Raw genomic sequence first — 21,896 nt, 5'->3', positions numbered from 1 at the left:
TGCTTATGCCTTGGTTAAGGGACCATTCATGGGGTCTGAAGGACTGACTCAGTCTGTCTGCCACCACATTGTCCAGATCGACCACATAGATGGCCCTGAGCACCATCCCTTGATAGAGTACCCAGGCCCACAGCTGAACTGCTCCATGACACAGAAGGTAGGATTTTGTACCTTTGTTGTCCATCTGGATCAGTAGGATTTTGATAGACATCTGATCTCTGAAAGCCAATAGTGCATACTGAATTGCCGAAGTCCCAGGAAGTTTAACTGGTATTGACATTCCTGGGCAGACTAGGAGCTCTGTGTGCAAACCCCAAGCCAGGTTGGAAGCATCTGTGATTAGGACAATTTGCAATGGAGGAATATAGAAGGGGATTCCCCCCCACCTCCAAACCAAACTGGAAATGTCCTGTCACCAGGACAGAGTCCAAGAGCAGCGGAGTGACTCAGATGCAATCCTGAAGATCCTGAGTAGCTAGACACATTAAAAAAGGCATGCCATGGCGATAATGAACGGTTGTGGCCATGTGACCCAACAGCCTCAACCCATTACAAGCTGATGTCTGCTGATTCTCTTGGATCTCTTCTGCAATGGCCATCAGGGTAACAACCTGTCACTGTGAAAAGGCAGCTCTGGCTTGAGCTGTGTCTAGAAGAGCTCCAATAAACTCAAAATGAGGTGATGGACAGTGGTGAGACTTGGGGTAGTTGATGACGAACCCCAGTAACTCCAGCAGCTAGATAGTTATGCGCTGGACTCCTCGGCTCCTGCTTGAGACATACTCTTGATCAGCTAATTGTCCAGAAAGGGAAACACATGCACCCCCAACCTGAGTAAGTATGCCACTGTCACGATTAAGCATTTTGGGAAGATGTGCAGCGGATGTGAATCCAAATGGCAGAATGCAATACTGAAGGTGCAATTTTCCCCACCACAAATCTGAGATACCTCCTATGACTGGGGAAGATCTAGATGTAGGTGTAAGCATCTTTTAGATCGAGAGAACATAGCTAATCCCCTTTTTGCAGGAATGAGATCACGGTGCCCAGAGAAATCATCTTTAACTTTTCCTTGTTTAGAAACTTGTTCAAGGCCCTTAGGTCTAGGATGGGATGGAGTCCCCCTGTTTTCTTTAGAATCAGGAAGTACCTGGAATAAAATTCCTGTCCTTTCTGCCCTGGTGAAACGGGCTTGACTGCTCTGGCCATTAAGAGGGAGGACAGCTCCAAAAGCAGTACTTCCTGATGTGCTAACAAGACCCCAAGACAGGCTTGGAGGGCAATTTTGTGGGACACCCAATAGATTTAATTTAAACCCTCTCTGCAAGATTCCAAGGACCTATTCGTCCAAGATTATACTGTGCCGCCAGTTCGCTTAGAACCATAGGCTGCCCCCAATTGGAGAGTCCCTCGGCACAGGTACCAGGATCTGAGCCATACTCTCTACAGTCCAGTCAAAACTCCATCCCTGGTGTTGGCTTGGACACCGTCTGGGGTTTAAGGCACCCTCTGCGGTCTAGGGCGGCTGCGCAGGGCCAGTTGAGCGCAGGACTAAGAGGGCAGAGAATAGTGTTTTTTCAGGTGGAAAAAAAAAAAGTCTTCCTCTGCCCCGATCTCAGATATCTCCCCTAGAGAAGGAGGTTGGGTCTGGAGTGGGCGTGGAGAGCTGCTGGAGCACTGCACAGTGATCACGAATCAGTGGTACCATATCCTTCACTCGATCCACTTCTGGCTGGAGATCAGAGGCACGCAGCCAGGTGAGTCTGCAGGATACTATCCCTTCCGCAGACTCTTGATGACACCTCAAATACATCATATTGACTGGACCCAGTTTTTTCCACACTCTAAACCCTTAGTAATCAGTGATTGCAGGTTCTTTGTCCTTCTGAGGAAGTTGCACAGCCACCTCTGCACCTGCTTCAGAATGTCCGCATATATTGGCCCATGAAGAGTTGGTACGCTGCTATGCAGGCAATGAGCATGGTGCTCTGAAAACCTTTCCTCCCAAGAGCATCTATGGTTATAGGGTCCCCACCCGGAGAGCACCTAGACTGCTTGGCCTTCTTGACCATAGATTTGACCACCACTGATTGGTGGGGAAACTGATACTTGTGAAATCCAGGAGCTTTCTGGATGAGATAAACCATGTCCGCCTTCTTATTAATGGGATCCACTTAAAGGGGGTTCTCCCACATCCTCAACAGTAATTCCTGAAGGATCTTGTGTACTGGGACTTGCCACAATCTTCTTGGGAAGCTCCACATACTGAGGATATCCAGCACTTTGTGCCTGGAGTTGTCCTCCATCTGCAAAGCAAATAGAATAGTCTCCCTAACTCCTATGCCCCTCTGGGCATCAAGGATGCCGCAGGCACAAACACAGATGTCGGTAGCACACCAATGAGTTCTTGCAGAGAGCCGATCAGTGGCTCGAGAAAAGATTCTGCTGGCATTGGTGCTGTCAGTACTCCAACATTGAAGCCCTGCAGTGCCTTCTTCACTGCCATCTGCACACGTCTCTCTAACTCCTCCTCAAAGATCGCTGATGTCAAGACTGACTGGGAAGCAGGAGTGGCCATGTCCTCTTCAGACCTGGCAGGAGGATTGGTGGATGACACCAGGACCGCTGAGGACTGTGGCAAACACCTGGGTAACTTGGAGAATGAGCTTTCCTCGCTATGGGGATCGCTTTGGGGAGTATTTGGCCAAAGTTGGTCCATCCCCATAGTTGGTTTTGTTCACTAATGGGGACATATGCTTCTTCAGATTCCCTTGCTGCTCGGCAATGGCCTGTCTCTGACATCCATACTAGTCTTTGATGTCAAGTGATCCAAAGGTCCCCTCGATGCCGATGATTAGATGTCCACTGTTGCTGCACTGAAGGGGACACCACATGCCTGCATAATATAATTAATGTGTGGGTATGCTCAGTGAGGCTCAGCCAAAATTCTAGAAACTTTAATAGTAGTTTTGTGTGTCAGGCTTCATTGGATATCATTACTCATGTGTAAGGACTGCCATCCTACTTATCCTCCAAGAAACAGTTGTACATACAGCCAGGGCGGGTGGAAGCACTAGACAAACTAGGCCTGGGCCTCGGGTGCTGACCATTAGGGGGCATCAGCAGTGGTGTACTAAGGGGGGGGCAATACCCCTCGGGCCATTTGGGGGGGGGGGGCGCTGATGGCCAACATGGAAGCTCATGCGGCCACCGGTGGAGCTCATCCCACTGGCGGTTGAGCAGGGAACTACTGCTGTGCTGTGTGCCGAACACACCCAGCAGGAAGACTGGTGGGGGCAGTGCCAACACACCCAACAGGAAGACTGGCGGGGCTGTAGTGGAGCTCATGTCACCATGGCCCAAAGAAAAAGTCACGTCCAAACCTGCAAGTGGAAGAAAAACGTTGCCGGAGCCGCATGGGCAGGAAGGAGGAGCATCAGCCGCGTGCAGAAGAAGAGCAGTGTTTATGGTCATCCGCGAATCCCAAGTCGCAGTGAGCTGAGAAGAGGAGGCGGCCCAGTAGCAGGGCCACCATGGATTTCACAATGCGGGCAGCCCAAGAAGATCAGGGCCACTGCAGAGCCCATCCTGTGGCGACATGTGAAGAGGCCAGAGGCAAGAAAGAGGTTGAGGGCCTGTAGAATGTGTGTGTGTGTGTGTGTGTGTGTGTGTGTGTGTATGAGATGAGTTGAGAGATTGTGTGTGGGAGTGAGGACCTGAATGTTTGCAGAGAGCATGTGAGAGCCTCTGTGTGTGTGAGACAGACAGCATGTGACAAGTGAGAGCCTATGCTTGAGCAAGACAGCATGTGGGAGTGAGAGTGCCTGTGTGTGAGAGAGTCAGACAGTATGTGCAAGAGAGACTGTATGTATGAATGATTGTATGAGAGAAAGCATGTGAGAATGAGAACCTGTGTGTTTGAGGGAAGACAGATGGAGAGAAGAAATAGAAAAAATGACAATATAAAAAATTGGCAAAAAACAAGAAAAGGAAAATGGAAAAAAAAGCCTGTGACCAACAGATTAGAAAACTTAAGATCAGACAACAAAGGTAAAAAAAAAAAAATTACTTCTTAGTGATTGGCACATGTAATCTTTGGGAATGTGCAAGAGTAGCACTTTCTCTTTGTGGATATCACAATGTATGAGATCAGCATGGAGGAAGTGGAAGTCCACAGGGCCTGCACAGAGGAGGCAGCAGAATGGGCTTCAGTGCCAGTAGCAGCAATCAGCACCTCCCCAATAGCCACGGGGCAGCAGTGACAATGGCAGCAGAGGAATGAGAGAGGCTCCGAGGTTGCTGGCAAAAGAAAGAGAGGGGGTCTGCCTTCAGTGTGTGCATGTCTATGAATGGGAGTCTGCCTGAGGGTGTGTGTGTGTGTGTGAATGCATGGGTGCCTGTGAGAGTGTGTCTGTGTATGAGAACGAATGGATGTCTTCCTGGGGTTTGTATGTGTGAGAAAAGGTGCCTGCCTGCGTGTGGTGTGAGAGAATGAATTGGTGCCTGCCTGGGGGTCTGTGTGTGAGAATGAATTTGTGCATGCCTGGGGGATGGTGAGGGAGTGGAGTGAAAATGAATGGGAGCCTGCCTGGGTGTGTGTGTTTGTATGTGAGGGAGCCAGTGAGAGTGAGAGCATGAGTGTGTATGAGAAAATCCAGGGGAGTAAGAGTTTGTGTGTGAGGGTGTGTGGAGGGGGAGAGTGTGTTAGTGTCTGTGAGAGCGAGAGGTTATTGCTCCATGGTGAGACCGCACCTTGAATACTATCTACAATTCTGGTCGCCGCATCTCAAAAAAGATATAATTGCGATGGAGAAGGTACAGAGAAGGGCTACCAAAATGATAAGGGGAATGGAACAACTCCCCTATGAGGAAAGACTAAAGAGGTTAGGACTTTTCAGCTTGGAGAAGAGACGACTGAGGGGGGATATGATAGAGGTGTTTAAAATCATGAGAGGTCTAGAACGGGTAGATGTGAATCGGTTATTTACTCTTTCGGATAGTAGAAAGACTAGGGGGCACTCCATGAAGTTAGCATGGGGCACATTTAAAACTAATCGGAGAAAGTTCTTTTTTACTCAACGCACAATTAAACTCTGGAATTTGTTGCCAGAGGATGTGGTTAGTCCAGTTAGTATAGCTGTGTTTAAAAAAGGATTGGATAAGTTCTTGGAGGAGAAGTCCATTACCTGCTATTAAGTTCACTTAGAGAATAGCCACTGCCATTAGCAATGGTAACATGGAATAGACTTACTTTTTGGGTACTTGCCAGGTTCTTATGGCCTGGATTGGCCACTGTTGGAAGCAGGATGCTGGGCCTGATGGACCCTTGGTCTGACCCAGTATGGCATTTTCTTATGTCCTTATAAGAGCATGAACGTGTGTATGTGACAGTGTATGTGAGAGAGAATGGACATGTGAGTATGTGTGAGAGGATAACCTCCTAATCCTAGACAATATCAGGGTGACTAGAAATCAAGAGCTCCCACATATGGACAGAAGGGGCTTTTTAAAATCCTTAGTTTTAATTATTGGGTGTTATTTGATATATGTGCTGTTTTGAAATATTTTATTGGTGTTTGGGAAATTGTAAAAATGTATATGATTTTAATTAATAGAAATCAGTAGTTTTAAAATATTCTTTTATTAGTATAGTTTTACTATTATAACTGATGATTTATGTTTCTTGATTTTATTGATTTATGAGGAATGGTGATTCTGTTTTTCCATTAATACAGAGTCTGGCTTCTTGGGTTTCCATTTCAGTTTTTGTCTAATGTGTGCTCTTTTATTTTGTATTCTGTATTTGGTGAGGGTCTGTCTCTGCTCTGTGTGTGTGACACCAAGATGAGAGATTCTGCTAGCGTGTAGTGTCTGTATAGGGATCTATAGCAATCGGGTTTGTTTTGTTTTCTCAGTAGGTGGTGTATTGGTATTCTAGGACCCAGTGTAATAGTTACCCTTGCTTTTTCACAGGTAAGGTTATTGTTGTTTGAGTCCTTGGTGTTATTACTGTTATGTTACGATGGGATTGCAGTATAGATTTTGAGTGTCTTTTTTGCGAGGTTTTGTGTTAGTTCACAATGTACCTGGCAGTGGAAGGTGTTTGTGCTGCTGTTACTGTGAGGTGACACCAGAATTTGAAAATATCTTTTAGTATGATGAGCTGTAAGGGAAACATCCAAGCTCCATTGTTTGGGGGAATTTCAGTGGATGCAGAGAGTTACAGAACTGGAGGTGCAGGATTTATATTGATATTCTGTCCCTTCCTATATATTCCAGACTTCACTCTCATAGCCATATAGAATTAGTTGAATGAGGCTATCAAATAATTTTATAGTAGTTTTACTAGAAGTGTGAAACTGGCCAGCTTTTTAAAATTACGCAGAAGACCCTTTGGACTTTAACACTTTTTTTTTTTAATAACCAATGCTATAGAGGTGGGTGTGATGAAGAAATGTCATTTTGGCTCCCTCCCCAAAATTCTTCTGTCTAGAGATGCCACTGATTTTCTGTGACCTTAAGCATTAGTGGAAGGATTAAGGGGGGATGCTGGAGAGGCACACAAATGCACTGGCCCCTGGAGACCCTTGGTGCGCCACTGGGTGCAAGCCATATGGGGCTGCAAGCGGCGGCAAAGAGGAGTGGAAATTTGGTGGGCCGCGAGCAGTGCCCAAACTGCTCCTGACCGAGAAAACCACAGTCGGCGGGCGTGATGGATAACGAGGTAAGAGTCGGGGCCGAGACCAGGGGAGGTGGGGGCGCAAGGGAGAAAGCTCGCCTAGGGCATCTAATCCCCTTGCACCAGCCCTGCATACAGCGAATGCTGCATGATGGTGACAATTGCTCATCCATTTCTGACTTGGGGGGCTTAGGGTAGAGTCCTCCTGGCTTGGGAATCCAAGACTCCTAGGGCAAAGGGTCTCTGGCCCAGTTACCCCAATGGTTAGGCTGGTTCCTTTTAGGATTGGAAATTTAACTCTTGGGTCACAGGTGGAGTAAAGTTAACTCACATTTCTGGATCCAGTGTTAGTCTATAACAGGAGATCCAAATCTAGGGCCCCTGCATCCAGGAACTCCAGGTCTGGGACCTTACTGGTACAACACCATGACTAAAAACTGGCCCCAGAAATGTGAGTTAACTTTATTCTCTGATCATGAGTTCAATTTCCAGTATTAAGAGAACATGATAGTTAAGTTTTCAGGGCTTTGAGGCACCACACCTGCACTGGGGAAGTAATAGCCAATGCTTCATTAACATGGTATTTACTGGAGGAGTGCTAATTTATGCACACTTTTCGTGCGCTAAGATCCTTAATAATCAAGATTAAAGTTACACCCACAACGGAAGTAAGTGTGTGGTCAGCCTAGCCACACCCTTACTACACCGGCTTCTGACTAACGTGGGCGAACTGTGGATAGCATTTATCATGCCAACCCTTGCTGACCTCGTTTAATAATGGAGATAAACAGCAGCTCATGCAAATAAATGTGAGCCTGAAATCAGAGCAATTATTCCTTAAAATACATGACTGTTTACATGCTGGATTTCAAATTTGAGAGATCCATTAAATCTTACACTTTGTAAGAACGGACTGCTCAGCAGGATACATCAAATCTCTCCTCTGATGTTGCGTTGCTAGCTGGTTCCGCTTTTTCTGGAACGGTGATCAAGGTCTGGTTTTACCTTCTTTGCATGCATGAAGATGTAGCTCTGATCCCTTTGAGAAAGGGCAGGCCTAACCAGGACTGGAATCACCCTTATTCATTATTTTTGTATCCATAAATAGTTATTTTGTAATATTATTGGGTTGTTTTATTTTTTATTGTGCTGGCCATTACGTTTAACGATTTTGGAGAATGTAAGCAGTAAGTTTTTAAATGGAATTAAAGTATCTGGAAGCAATGGAGCCAGCTGGTGAATCTACTCCCTATTCTGGGGATGTTACATTTCCCAAGTCTTGGATTCCATACTAGGAATTAGTGAAACTGGATGCAGATGATAAAAGGTTTTTGTGTAGGAAGCAAACCAAGATCAGCAGGTTTCACAGCTATATATATATATATATATATATATATATATATATATATATATATATATATATATATATATATATATATATATATATAAGATGAGATATATAGCATATATATCTATCTATCAGTGAATCTCATGTAATGCTCTGGATTGTTGTCACCCTGCTATGACGAAAGTCACAACACTTTATACCCCCCTTCACTGGAAATAAAGATGAGATTCCCTCTACCAAGATATCCAGCATTGCCGCTGATGGGAACGAAGGAGCTCAATGACCATTCAAAGGTTATAGGAAAGGTGAGCTCCAAGCATGGGGGCGAGAGAGGTTGGGTGAGGGTGCAAGTGCACGGGGCAGAACAGAAAAAGAAGCCCAGCAGCCCCAGATCAGGAAAAGGGGAAAAACCCCACCTACACGAGAAGCAGAGATTGCAAGAAATTGAGCGCTTTCTCTGAAGCTGCTGCTGTGAAACCCCTTTCTCCAGCTTGTGATGTCCTCGGTTATGCCAGGAGGGAAACAGAGAAGCGCTGTATAGGGAGGGAGGGAGGGAAAGGGATGTGCAGCAGGCCACACATGCACAGGATACACAAATAGCCTCACGTTTGTAAAACCAGGGTCTCCTAAACAAAGTGAATCTGTGCAGATATTCGGCCTCGATGCATTTGTCTTTCATGCTGCAAAAACAGATATTTGGGACGAGATTATGTGCAGGTGGTGGTGGGAGCCCATTTGTCTGACCTGCTGGGGATTTCCTAGTCCTGGCCCTTCTGGAGAGAGCCACAATAAAAGCCAAAACTGTATGTGAGAACCTGCAGCCCCCACAAGCAAATCGGGAAAACTCAGCCACCAAAACGTCGGGCGGGTTTTACCCTTCTCCTCCCCAATCTGTTCAAACAGGAGCTGCAGCAGATCCTGCTGCAGAAGTGAAATGTAGCCAAAGCTTTTACTAGAGAAAGTCATTTTCTAAGTGCTAAGCTTGGATATGAAGAATGGCAGAATGGGCCTTCTCTGTTGCACCCCAATAGTGGGACTTCCCCAGTCCTCCGCTCACCCAGCCCTCTTTTAAACTGGTGGGTTACTCTTAACATGGCCATTAAGAGCTGAGGGACCACTGACAGTTTTTATGAGGTCTCCTGTGTCCTTCGCAAGCGGAGATATCTTTATCGGAACAACATAAAAACTATTCCAAGATGCCATTGTAAATGAACATTGGAGTCCACACGGGTCCCCCTTCTTCAGGTATCACTTACCACCCCCCCTTCTTCCCTTCCAAAGCTCCTGTGCAGGATTTTGGAATGATTTTTATGTTTAACCACAGCCCATGGAGATTTCAGTTTTCTCTAGCACCAGTGCTGCTACTAGAACTCTTGTGGGCAGGCCTGTGGCAGTTGCTTTGACTACCAAAGTTTTGCAAACTGCCTGGCCGAGTGAACAATACGAATTCAGGACAGCAGACCAGGACCCCACACACACACACACACACACACACACACACCTTCATGCGTGCCTACGAAGCTTGAGCAGGAATTTCTGTAAGCCTGGGTGCCCTCTTGTCACAGCCCCTCCATTTCCAGGCTCCCCCTCCCCCGCACTGCTCTCCATACCAGGCCTGCTGCTCTGTCTCCACACATTTCCTTTACCGATTGCTTCTGCAGGAGCCCCCAAGGACCACAGGGGACGAGTTCCTGCATGTGAAGAATGTCTCGCCAGTCCCTCTGGTTCCAGCCTTTCCAGGTGTAGCTTTAATTGCTTCAAGTTATAGTTTATTGCTTGACTTTTTTTTTTTTTGTTTTGTTTTTCACTTGTCTAAGGCAGGTGCAGTCGTGTGCTTGTCAAAGACCTGAGATCCCAAGGAAAACATAAAAGCCCTCTAATTTACAAAGAGACACGCCTGCCATCCTCACCAGGCACCGTCTCAGTTTTCTTTCCACAGTAGTTAGTATTCGTTTCCTGGTAAGAAAAGCCACCTAACATTTTTTTTTTTTTTAATTTTTATATATTTTTAAAAAACTAGACCATTTTAAATAAAGCTTTGCACAAGAGTCTTGAAAGCCTCGGAGCTTGGCCTGCTCCGTCACTGGCGCACGCACACACACACACACGTACACAGAGATATAAAAAAACCCCCAAAAAACAGAAGGTTCCAAAAATGTAAAAGCAGAAAGTTCTGGTGGGTGGAGGAAAGTGGAAGTAGAGGCAGGAGGAGGTCTGACCCCATATTACCACTTTTAGGTGTTTGTCAAAGCTCAAAAAACAAAGAAAGGAAAACATGGTTGCTTCCTTTGAAGCGAGTCAGAAGAGCAGCTGTGCTGTAAGTTGCATCCCTTGGAGTCCGGGGTCCCCTTAATCCACAGAGGAGCTTCTGTCCAGAGGACAAGCATCGGGCACTGCAGGAGAAAACAAACTGGTGAGTCAAACAGAGAAAAATGAAGCTGGCTTTATACTGCACAGGTATGAGCAGAGATTAAGCAAAATAGGAAGGAACACAGAGTGTATTGGGGGGGGCGGGTACTGGAATAGCAGGGGGCGCCGCTGGGCAGGACAGAGGTGCCCTGGCAGAGCTCTGGCTGGAGGTCTCAGGACTGGAATAGCAGGGGGTGCCGCTGGGCAGGACAGAGGTGCCTTGGCTGGAGGTCTCAGGACTGGAATAGCAGGGGGTGCCGCTGGGCAGGACAGAGGTGCCTTGGCTGGAGGTCTCAGGACTGGAATAGCAGGGGGTGCCGCTGGGCAGGACATAGGTGCCTTGGCTGGAGGTCTCAGGAATGGAATAGCAGGGGGCGCCGCTGGGCAGGACAGAGGTGCCCTGGCAGAGCTCTGGCTGGAGGTCTCAGGACTGGAATAGCATGGGGTGCCACTGGGCAGGACAGAGGTGCTCTGGCAGAGCTCTGGCTGGAGGTCTCAGGACTGGAATAGCAGGGGGTGCCGCTGGGCAGGACATAGGTGCCTTGGCTGGAGGTCTCAGGAATGGAATAGCAGGGGGCGCCGCTGGGCAGGACAGAGGTGCCCTGGCAGAGCTCTGGCTGGAGGTCTCAGGAATGGAATAGCATGGGGTGCCGCTGGGCAGGACAGAGGTGCTCTGGCAGAGCTCTGGCTGGAGGTCTCAGGAATGGAATAGCAGGGGGCGCCGCTGGGCAGGACAGAGGTGCCCTGGCAGAGCTCTGGCTGGAGGTCTCAGGACTGGAATAGCATGGGGTGCCACTGGGCAGGACAGAGGTGCTCTGGCAGAGCTCTGGCTGGAGGTCTCAGGACTGGAATAGCAGGGGGCGCCGCTGGGCAGGACAGAGGTGCCTTGGCTGGAGGTCTCAGGAATGGAATAGCAGGGGGCGCCGCTGGGCAGGACAGAGGTGCTCTGGCAGAGCTCTGGCTGGAGGTCTCAGGAATGGAATAGCAGGGGGTGCCGCTGGGCAGGACAGAGGTGCTCTGGCAGAGCTCTGGCTGGAGGTCTCAGGACTGGAATAACAGGGGGCGCCGCTGGGCAGGACAGAGGTGCCTTGGCAGAGCTCTGGCTGGAGGTCTCAGGACTGGAACAGCAGGGGGCGCCGCTGGGCAGGACAGAGGTGCCCTGGCAGAGCTCTGGCTGGAGGTCTCAGGACTGGAACAGCAGGGGGCGCCGCTGGGCAGGACAGAGGTGCCTTGGCAGAGCTCTGGCTGGAGGTCTCAGGACTGGAATAGCAGGGGGTGCCGCTGGGCAGGACAGAGGTGCCCTGGCAGAGCTCTGGCTGGAGGTCTCAGGACTGGAATAGCATGGGGTGCCACTGGGCAGGACAGAGGTGCTCTGGCAGAGCGTCTCAGGACTGGAACAGCAGGGGGCGCCGCTGGGCAGGACAGAGGTGCCCTGGCAGAGCTCTGGCTGGAGGTCTCAGGACTGGAATAGCAGGGGGGTGCTGCAGGTCAGGACAGGTGCACTGGCAGAGTCGTGGGGAGAGAGGGTTCTCATGAGTGGAAGAGGAGATGCTATTGTAGGGCAGGACTGAGATGCATGGGGCAGAACAGTGTTTTGGGGTTCTCTTCTGGGTATATGGCTGCCTTCTAATACCCTCCTGCAGTAGGGGTGGAGAGGGTGTTTCTAGGGCATTCCCTTGGTACACAGCATGCCTGGAACTATGACGAAAATCTCTTATCACACTGATTCTACCCAGAGAAAAAGAATTGTGTTTAGTATAATACATTCACAGGGAGCATTTTAAATTGGTCAGCATGTAATTCTAATTCTCTGAAACTCTGAATTCATCCTTATAGTGCACACAAGCTTCCAAGCTCACAGAGGTCTTTTTTCCTTTCAATACACCTTAAAAAAAAAAAAACACGACTTGTGCTGCCCAGGTGAGAGCCGAGCACCATACAGAATAGCCCCCCCAATTACTACTGCAGCTGCCCCTGAGGAAATGCCATTCTCCTGACAGCGTGAGATCCCAGCCCTGGGGAGTTCATCAGGAGCTTCTGCTCTAGCACACGCCCTTCCTGCTGGGATCTCCTTGTCCCTTTCTGCTTTTGACTCTTGCCCTTCCCTGTGAATGACTCCCTTCCTGCTGTGGCCGCCCCCCCCCCCTCCTCCCATCTCTTACCTGCAGCACTGCTACTCAGGGACTCCTGAGTGCTGGAGCAGCCGGTCCTCAAGAGGGCCCTGGTCTCTTCCTCTGGGGAAAGGCTTTGCTGGAGGAAGGTCACAGTTCGGAAACACTGCTCCTTCGCCTCTCTCCGGCTTTCCGTGGGTTGAGGTTCACACGGCCCCTCCGGGGAATTGCTTTCTGCTTGGCTCCTTGTGCAGTGTGGGGGCAGGACAAGTTCACAGCCAACGTCCCCGGGAATGATAGGAATCCGTTGGCCCATCTCACACGGCACTTCTGTGAAGCGGCCCGGCAAGGTGTCCTCGCCGAGCGTGTACTGCACACTTACAGCATAGTCCTCCGCATAGCAAGCGCTGGCACCGCCACCACAGGCAACCTGCTTCTCCTCATAGAAGCAGCAGGGTAGTGGCTCATATGGGACCCCCTCTGTCCTATGCACATGGTCGGGGTTAATACCGTAGAAGCCCTGCATGTGGTTGGCTGGCCGCTCCAGCCCCGGCCTACATCCCCCACACAAGGCCGAGCTGAGAAGCAAAGAGTCTGGCTCAGCAGGGGTCCTGCTCCCCCCAGCATCCATGCTCAGGCAATCCGCTGCAGAAGTTGCGGAGTTCAAAACAGCAGGTGCACACTGGCTCGAGCAGCGGCCCCGCTCCCTTGGGACCTTTCAAGGTCCTCAGGAGCCCCACAGTGTTGGGGGAGGGCTGCCCCTCAGAGTTCCCGGGGTCTGCGGAAGCCCCCCCCGCGAGGATCCCTATTCTCCAGTGAAGAATTGCTACTGTAGTTCATATCCAGGCTGTAGCTGGACAGGTGGTCCCCTGAGGAGGCTGCCTGCATGGGCTGGCAACCCACCCCTAGCATGCCATGTAGAGGAAGCTCATCTGGCTGTGGACTGGGCTCCAGGAGAGAAGGGGGCCCCCGGTTGGACTCCAGAGTATGGCCGGGGCTCCGGCTGCGGTAGATGTAAGGGTCATAGTCACTGCTGAGGGAGCTACGGAAGGTGGCGCAGCTGCCAAACACCCCCTGGTTGCTCACCTCAGTGCAGTCCAGCATGGAGTCACTGGAGGAGCCATGGCACTGACCCGAGGAGCTTGCTGCTGCTGTCCGCTGCCAGGGCCATCCGCTAGGTAGCCACTGCACACTGAACGGTGGCCATGGAAGCAACTGAAGCTGGAGGTGCTACTGCTCTCTAGATGTGGGGGAGGGGGCCATGTGCACCACGGTGGAAAGAGCATACCAGTGACTGGCTGGAAGGCATGGCTCAGGCCCCTGGGTGCCCCCACACCAACAGGCTGCCTATTTTGCTGAGGGTAACTGAGGCCCTGGAAGTAGCAGTGCTGGTAGACTGTCTCATACTGGGAGAAGCAGGCTGCTCTGGGGAAGCTTCGACCATTGAATCGTGGGCGGCGTGGAGTATGTCCTGGTGTGTATGGGGGATGCTCCAAGTTGCAGTGGTGTGTGCCAAGCGCAGAATCCAGATGCAAGGGCTGGTAGCTGTGCAGGTAGCCGGGAGACTGTGCTGGATACAGGCTTTGCTCACCGCGACGGTCCAGGGTGAGCACTGTGACGGGGTTGCCATGAGGGTCCATGCTGGTCTGCGTTGGGTATGCCGTGACTTGGCTGGTGCGATGAACCCGACCAGGATAGTGCACGGGGAGGATGACCCTCTGCTGCCGGCTGCGTGCTGGGTTGCTGCTCTCCAGACATATTGTCCCCCCAGGCCCTTTCTTCTGTTCTGAAGGAGGAAGAGAGAAAAGTATTGATCTGTTGCTGCTTTCCCACTCCATTCCCTGAATGTGTGGCTCTCCCTCTACTTTATCTCCACTTGCAGAATGCTCTGCTCTTAGACTGCACCATCAGCGCCACCCCAGAATGCACTGCCTTCCCAGGCCATCAGCGCCACCCCCAGAATGCACTGCCTTCCCAGGCCATCAGCGCCACCCCCCAGAATGCACTGCCTTCCCAGGCCATCAGCGCCACCCCCAGAATGCATTGCCTTCCCAGGCCATCAGCGCCACCCCCAGAATGCACTGCCTTCCCAGGCCATCAGCGCCACCCCCAGAATGCACTGCCTTCCCAGGCCATCAGCGCCACCCCCAGAATGCACTGCCTTCCCAGGCCATCAGCGCCACCCCCAGAATGCATTGCCTTCCCAGGCCATCAGCGCCACCCCCAGAATGCACTGCCTTCCCAGGCCATCAGCGCCACCCCCAGAATGCATTGCCTTCCCAGGCCCATCAGCACCACCCCCAGAATGCACTGCCTTCCCAGGGCCATCAGCGCCACCCCCAGAATGCACTGCCTTCCCAGGCCATCAGCGCCACCCCCAGAATGCACTGCCTTCCCAGGCCATCAGCGCCACCCCCAGAATGCACTGCCTTCCCAGGCCATCAGCACCACCCCCAGAATGCACTGCCTTCCTAGGCCATCAGCGCCACTCCCAGAATGCACTGCCTTCCCAGGCCATAAGCAGCACAACTCAGAATGCACTGTTCTCCCCTTCATGTCCTTCTTAATTTTATAGGCTTGTATGAATTCTTTGGGAATGTAAAAACTCCTCCACACTGGGTTGATATTTAGGGCCATTTAGCTGGCTATGTTCAGACATAGCTGGCTATGTTCAGACATAGCCAGCTAAATGGTAGTATTTGAATATTTGGCTGTATTCAACCACTATTTAGTCAGATAAAATATTTATCTGGCTAATAATCTGTCTAAGTGGTGGGCGTGTTCCGGGGCATGGCTACTTATCCAGCTAACTTAGCTGCATAAGTGGCAATATTCAGTCTTATTCAGCTAAATTAGCCGGATAAGGTAACATTCTATTGAGCAGATCTAAAGTTAGCTGGATAAACTTACCCAGCTAACTCTACATTTTCCAGATATATATTTATTCAGGTAACTTCCTTGGCTGGACATTCTCTGAATATGGACCTCAAAAGATTTCAAGCCCATGGAAGGAATCTGAAATTGAGGCAATGCTGCCACCTGTTGGTTCATCCTGTGGAAGCTCAGGGATAAAATTCTGCAGCAAGAGCTAGAAACTTTTGTAGCAAAGGTTTTGAAATTCCGAGGCACATTTTGGTAATTTTATATCCTATATAATAGAAATGTATTTTGAATAATGAAAAATAAAGTAGTTTTCCAACCTTGCTTGTGTGGCTGTATACTTTCTTCTGCTCTTTTTGGGTGGAGGATCTCAAGTATTTGTGTGGGAGACTAACTTAAGGGGGATCTTGGGGATGGGGAGAAGAGAAGAAGATCTTGATTGAGGAGGAGAAGATTTCAGAGATGTGGGAAGTGGAAAAGGGGGGGAGGGGGGGAGGATATCAGAAATAAGGAGACAAAAATGGAAGAAATAAGGACCAGGGATTGGAAAGGCTATGCAAACTATGCCTCAGAATTTTAGACATTTTGCTACAGAATTTTCTAATTCTTGCTACAAGAAAATGGAAGCTGTGATTATGAACAACTTTTTTCGGCCAAAGGCCAATGACAAGCTTTCATTTTTTGCCCAAGGGTTGCACAAATAATCCACATGTTAAAGATGAAAACTTCAGATAAGAGCCTAACATTGCTCTTCAGCCCTCCTCTTCCTCGCCCAACACCTCCCCCTCAATCCCCTCCCTCCCATGTCCAACATATCCCCCCCTCCTGTCCAGTGCCTTCCCTTCAGCCTCATCTGTCCATTCCTGGTACCACTTCTTATCTGTCCCTCATTCACACCCAATAACCCCCCCTCAGCCTTGTCCTACCTATGCCTGCCACCTCCCTGGCTCTCCCATGCCCGATATCCCTCTCAGCTCCTCCCTCCCCTACACCTTTCCCTTATCCCATGCACAACATCCCCTTTCATTCTCTCTCTCCCATGTCAAACATCGCCCCTTGGCCTCCTATCTCTCATGCTGAACCAATCCTTAGCCCCCACTCTCCCATGCCCAAGACCTCCCTTCAGCTCTCTCCCCATGCCAGACACCTCCATCCCATAGGTAACTCAGGAAGCAAACTACTAATGCAATCATAGCTTCACCGACTTTCTCTCTGCCTTAAAGAGATGGCCACTGATAGTTATGTGAAAACCAAACTTCATAGAGTATTTGACGGCATTTCATTCTTCAGTGGTGGACAAAGTAGACTCCATGGACATGCTCCGGTGCTAGTGTTACACAGTAAGTGCAGGGTGAGCAGTGCATTATACAGCAAATGATACGCAATGGGTGCATTGTTGGCATTATAGGATGGATGTGGTGTGGGTACCATACGGTAAACATAGAGTGGGTGTCCTGCAAGAGTTATAGGGCAGGTGTGGTGTGGGTGCCCTCCGAGTGTTCTATGATGGACATGGTGTGGGTGTACCAGTTTCAGAGTGTGCCACAACGCTCCTGTAATCGTCTCTTGAAGGGAGCACCAGTTTCACACACCTTTCGCATCCCTTATGGTGAGCACCAGTTTCACAGTACGCCACATGGCTCTTTTAAACATCCTTTACAGCAGTGGTTCTCAACCCTGTCCTGGGGACCCCACCAGCCAGTCAGGTTTTCAGGATACCCACAATGAATATACATGAGAGAAAATGTGCATGTTATGGAGGCAGTGCATGCAAATGTTCTCTCATGCATATTCATTGTGGATATCTTGAAAACCCGACTGGCTGGGGGGGGTCCCCAGGACAGGGTTGAGAACCACTGCTTTACAGTGATCACCGGTTTCATGGTATGCCTTTCCACTTGCAGCATACAAGACATACACACTTACCAATGATGTTGTGTCGGCAGTGTGGGCAGGTGTGGTGCTGCAGCAGCCAGGGGTCCACACATTTCTTGTGAAATCGGTGGGTGCAAGGAATCACTCGCAGCTCCTGTGAGAGAGCAGAGTCTGTAACAGGCCCACAAGAGTCTACGGCATATCTGCACACACCTGTACACTACTTTCTATGCCAAAACAGTTCATTTTGTTCAAACATCTATTTTTTAAAAAATTAAGTAGTTTTCCCAAACATTTATTTCATTTATTAAAATGTAACCTGCTTACATAGTAACATAGTAATGACGGCAGAAAAAGACCAAACTGGTCCATCCAGTCTGCCCAGCAAGCTTCCCAACTGCCGCTCTGGGCAGGTTACCCCCACATTAACATGACGGTAGACAGACTGTATGGCCCATTCAGTCTGCCCATCTGTCCAATTTATCGAGCCCTTACAATTCCCATCACTCCCCTCAGAGATCCCCTGTATTTATCCCTTGCTTTCTTGAATTCAGATACTGTTTTTGTCTCCACCACTTCCACAGGGAGGCTGTTTCACACATCAACCATCCTCTCTGAAAAGAAATATTTTCTAAAATTACTCCTGAGTCTACCCCCTTTTCAACCTCATCTCATGACCCCTCAATTCTTTCCACTGAAAAAGGTTCATCTCCTGTGCAAGGAAACCTTTGAGATATTTGAATGTCTCTGTCTCTCTCTCTCCCCCCCCCCCCCCCTCTATCTTGCCTTTCCTCTAGTCTACCCCCATATGCTTTAGAACAAAGAGCACTGACCATTTTAGTAGCCACCCTCTGGACCAACTCCATCCTGTTTATATCCTTTTGAGGGTGTGGTCTCCAGAATTGTACTCAGTATTCAAAGTGAGGTCTCGCCAGAGACCTATACAGGGGCAATATCACCTCTCTTTTTCTGCCGACCATTCCTCTCCCTATGCAGCCAAGCATCTTTCTGGTTTTTACCACCACTTTATCCACCTTTAGATCATAAGATACAATTACACCCAGATCCTGCTCTTCCTTTCTGCTTAGAAGAATTTCACCTCCAATACTGTAGCTATCCCTAGGGTTTTTGCATCCTAAATACATTACTCTGCATTTAGCATTAAACCTTAGCTGTTACAAGAATTAACTCAAAATAAATGGGAGCTTGGAGATTTTTTAAAGTGTGATTGAAATAAGATGCTTTTTTGAGCTTTTGACAGCCATGGCATTGCTCTTCTGAGGTTTTTTTTTTCCTATTTTCAAATTTGCTTCTAAGCCTTATGGGTGAAGTTTTTGTTTTCTCTGGTTTATTACTGCTCATCACACGGCATACGATGAATGATTCCAGAGGACGCGAGAAGGGCAGATATAATCCTGCTTCATAATAGAAAGGTATTATGGAGAAGGCTGGCAACTTCAGGTCAGTTAATTTGACCTCAGTAGTGGATAAATAGACTCACAACTAAAGGAAAGAATATTAGAGTATGTTGAATACAGCAGGTTGCAACATCTAGGCAGCATGGTTTTACCAGAGTGAGATCATGATCAATTTCATTGTTTAGGTGACCAGAGAAATACATAAAAGAATAGCACTGGAAATGCTATACTTGAATTTCAGTAAAATATGTGACACTGTCCTACACAGGAGACACACAAACTGAGCAATCTAGAGGTGGCTCCCTAAGTGGTTGACTGGATTAGAAACTGGTTGCGTGATAAACAGAGGGTAATGGTGGTAAGTGAAGTTTACTGCATGAAAAAGAGGGTTATCAGAGGTGTGCCCTAAGGCAGGTGTTCTCAATCCAGTCCTCAGGATGCACCTAGCCAGTCAGATGTTCAGGATATCCATGTGTAGAGACCTCATAGGTCTCCACTAGATGGCCCTAGATCCTCGCCCTGGAGTTAGTCAGCTAGGAGGGAGGTACCATTCCCACAGCACCTCCTCCAGAGGATTGTGAGGTGGTTATATCCCACTTCAGAAGGGGGGGGGGGCTAGGAGAGTAGAGAGCGTGGTCTTTTTGGTTTGGATTCTGGAATGCGAGAAGTTGTGTTACCTCTGTGTTGAGTTAGGGCCTCCCGGCTTAACTTGGAGTTTAGGAGAAGATCCCTGTCAGTGTACCCCTTGCCTGTTAGGATCTGCCTCCAGTTTTGTTGCAGTGGGCTATTTTGGGGGATTTTTACCAGTGGTGAGACCCTAGTCTAGTCTGGTGAGGGACAAGCCCCAGAACCAGAGGCCTGGGGTTAGAAGATCTGTGTGAAGGGGCTGCTGTGACTTATCACCTCAGAGGAAGTTTAAACTTTGAAGTGTTTTCCCCTTTTCAGTTTGTAAGGTGGTTTAGTACCGCCCCCCTCCTCACACTGAAGCCTGGGGATTTTCCAGCCATAGACCTTTTCCTATAAAAGGTCACACATCAGGAGGAGCCCGGAGTATGGACAGAGAGAAGAGGAAAGATTGTTGGAGACCCCTTCCTAGGATATACACAGGCTGCAGTTTGACAGAACTGGACTCTCATGGCCTCAGGTACAACTTTGAGATTAAGGGGATCCTCCTCACACAGAGATTTTCCTGCACAGTTGGGACATCTTATTCTCTCACTCCATGAGGGATAAAGCTCTAGCCCTGGATCCTGTACGGAGGACACATACGGAGACAGAGAGGAGAGATCAGTAAAAGAAACCAGTTTGAACACAGATGTACTTTGGACCAGTTATTCCTAATTGATTGGACTCTTCATTCTGAAGAAAATCACAGTAAACTTTAATTTGAACACCCAAACTATGTCCTGTCTAGTCCATGAGGTACCATCAGAAAGAAAGCGCAGTAACACGCAGGAGAAAGGAGGGGAATTCCACTAAACTGCCTGGGCCTTGACAGTCCCTCTCTCCTTGGGTAATGAAGATTGGGGAAAGTAAAAATTGGAATTAGCCCCGAGACACAAATTCTTTTATAGACCCTTAGATACAGCTCATCCACTAAAAAGGGGTTACACAGGATAAAAATACATAATACAGACTGCATGCAATGCAGGCTGTACATACAAATCTACCTTATACGTATTCATTGTGTATATCCTGAAAACTGACTGGCTAGGTTTTTCTCCAGGCCTGGGTTGAAAACCACTACCTTAAGGATCGATCCTGGATCCAGCTCTATTTAATATTTTTGTGAGCAATATTGCAAAGGAATCAGAAGTAAAAGTTTGCCTTTTGAAGATGATACCAAGATCTGCAGCAGAATGGCTACCTAGAGGGAATTCCAAAAAAGGGGAGAGATCTAGAAAATCCTGAGACATGCATGCGTTTGGCATCTAAATTTCAATGCAAAAAAAGTACAGAGAGCGGGTGCACAAATCCAATGGAGCAGTACAATATGGGAGGCAAGCAACCAATGTCCACCAAGCAGAAGGCAGATATTAAGGTGATCAGACCACGGGATCTCAAGGTGGTGAAGCACCACAGTAAGGGGGGTGGATTGGGAGAAGCATAACCAGTAGAAAAAAAAAAGAGAAGGTGATAATGACTCTTTACAGGTCATTAGTGAAATCTCACCTGGAGTACTGTGTCAAATCCTAGAGGTTATAGGTAGAGCAGAAAAGGCTAACATGGTGCAGTGTCTGTACCAAACGCCCTATGGGATGAGACTTAAGAACCTAAATATTTATACCCTGGAGGAGAAAAGACATTCAAATACCTCAAAGATACAAATAATGCACCAGAAGCAACATTTTTCATTAGAGAGGGCATTCTAGAACAAAAGATTACGATATCAGACACAAAGTGGGTAGAATCAGAAACATTAGAAAATATTTTACCATGGAAAGGGAAATGGGTGTACGGATCAGCCCTTCCAGTAGAGGTGGTAAAGGCAAAAACCGAAATAAAATTCAAGGCGGCCTGGGGAAATTGATCTTTAACTGAAAAGAAGTCCAGAAATCAACTGTGGTCTAATCATTGCAGAAGGAAGCAAATCATACAGACCCTATCTACTGTCAGTCTACTTTTCTATAATTTGCAGTAGTACTGTGTTACCACTAGCTAAACTTCAATTCCCAGAATGCCTTTCGACAGGAACAGGCAGAGGTCACCCGATTAAGGCCAACCCTGGCAGGCTAAGCCAATCTTGGCTTTGTCCCACTGAACACAAGGACTTAAAATTCCAATTTCTCTAAGGAAACCAGATATACAACTGGGCAAAAACCAGGACTGGTTCAGGTGGTCACAGCTGATTTTTGGCTTGGTGGACACCTTTTAGGGGCAAGGCATGGAATCTCCTTTCCCCAGAGGGACACTTTACCTCCCCATCAATGTACTTCTCCAGGCAGATGGCACAGTCAGAGGTGGAGCTGCTACTGAGTGTGTCCAGAGCCCCGCAGCTTCTCTCCTGATGACCTTTGTTCTTGGACTTGAACTTCCTGGTTTCCATCTTTTCTAAGGCTTGTACTGCCATTCTGTTCATGGAGCTCTGCAAAGAAAAACAATTCACCTGCATGATTGTTTCAGTCAATTTTCGGGTGGGCCACATCTTTGTGTCTAGACTTTTTCATCTGCCCAAT

General features: G+C 48.6%; 1 protein-coding gene and 1 long non-coding RNA gene across 2 annotated transcripts in view; both read right to left on the bottom strand.

The window, feature by feature from the left end:
• Positions 1-9,736: 9,736 nt before the first annotated feature.
• On the bottom strand, positions 9,737-12,794 carry LOC115073457. Its single transcript, XR_003852019.1, has 2 exons — positions 12,599-12,794; positions 9,737-10,420 (listed from the first exon to the last, which is right to left on the bottom strand). It is a non-coding gene; the product is annotated as an uncharacterized LOC115073457 (long non-coding RNA).
• Positions 12,795-13,309: 515 nt separating this feature from the next.
• Positions 13,310-21,896, bottom strand: part of LOC115100550 (E3 ubiquitin-protein ligase ZNRF3-like) — a 42,211-nt gene continuing 33,624 nt past the window's right edge. Inside the window, 4 exon segments of the mRNA XM_029619068.1 lie at positions 13,310-13,702; positions 13,705-14,333; positions 17,354-17,456; positions 21,638-21,805. Of these exon segments, the coding sequence (XP_029474928.1) occupies positions 13,310-13,702; positions 13,705-14,333; positions 17,354-17,456; positions 21,638-21,805 (1,293 nt within the window).

The sequence above is a fragment of the Rhinatrema bivittatum genome, chromosome 11 (assembly GCF_901001135.1).
Source record: "Rhinatrema bivittatum chromosome 11, aRhiBiv1.1, whole genome shotgun sequence".
In the NCBI taxonomy this organism is placed as follows: domain Eukaryota; kingdom Metazoa; phylum Chordata; class Amphibia; order Gymnophiona; family Rhinatrematidae; genus Rhinatrema; species Rhinatrema bivittatum.
This window is presented reverse-complemented; position numbering and strand designations above follow the sequence as displayed.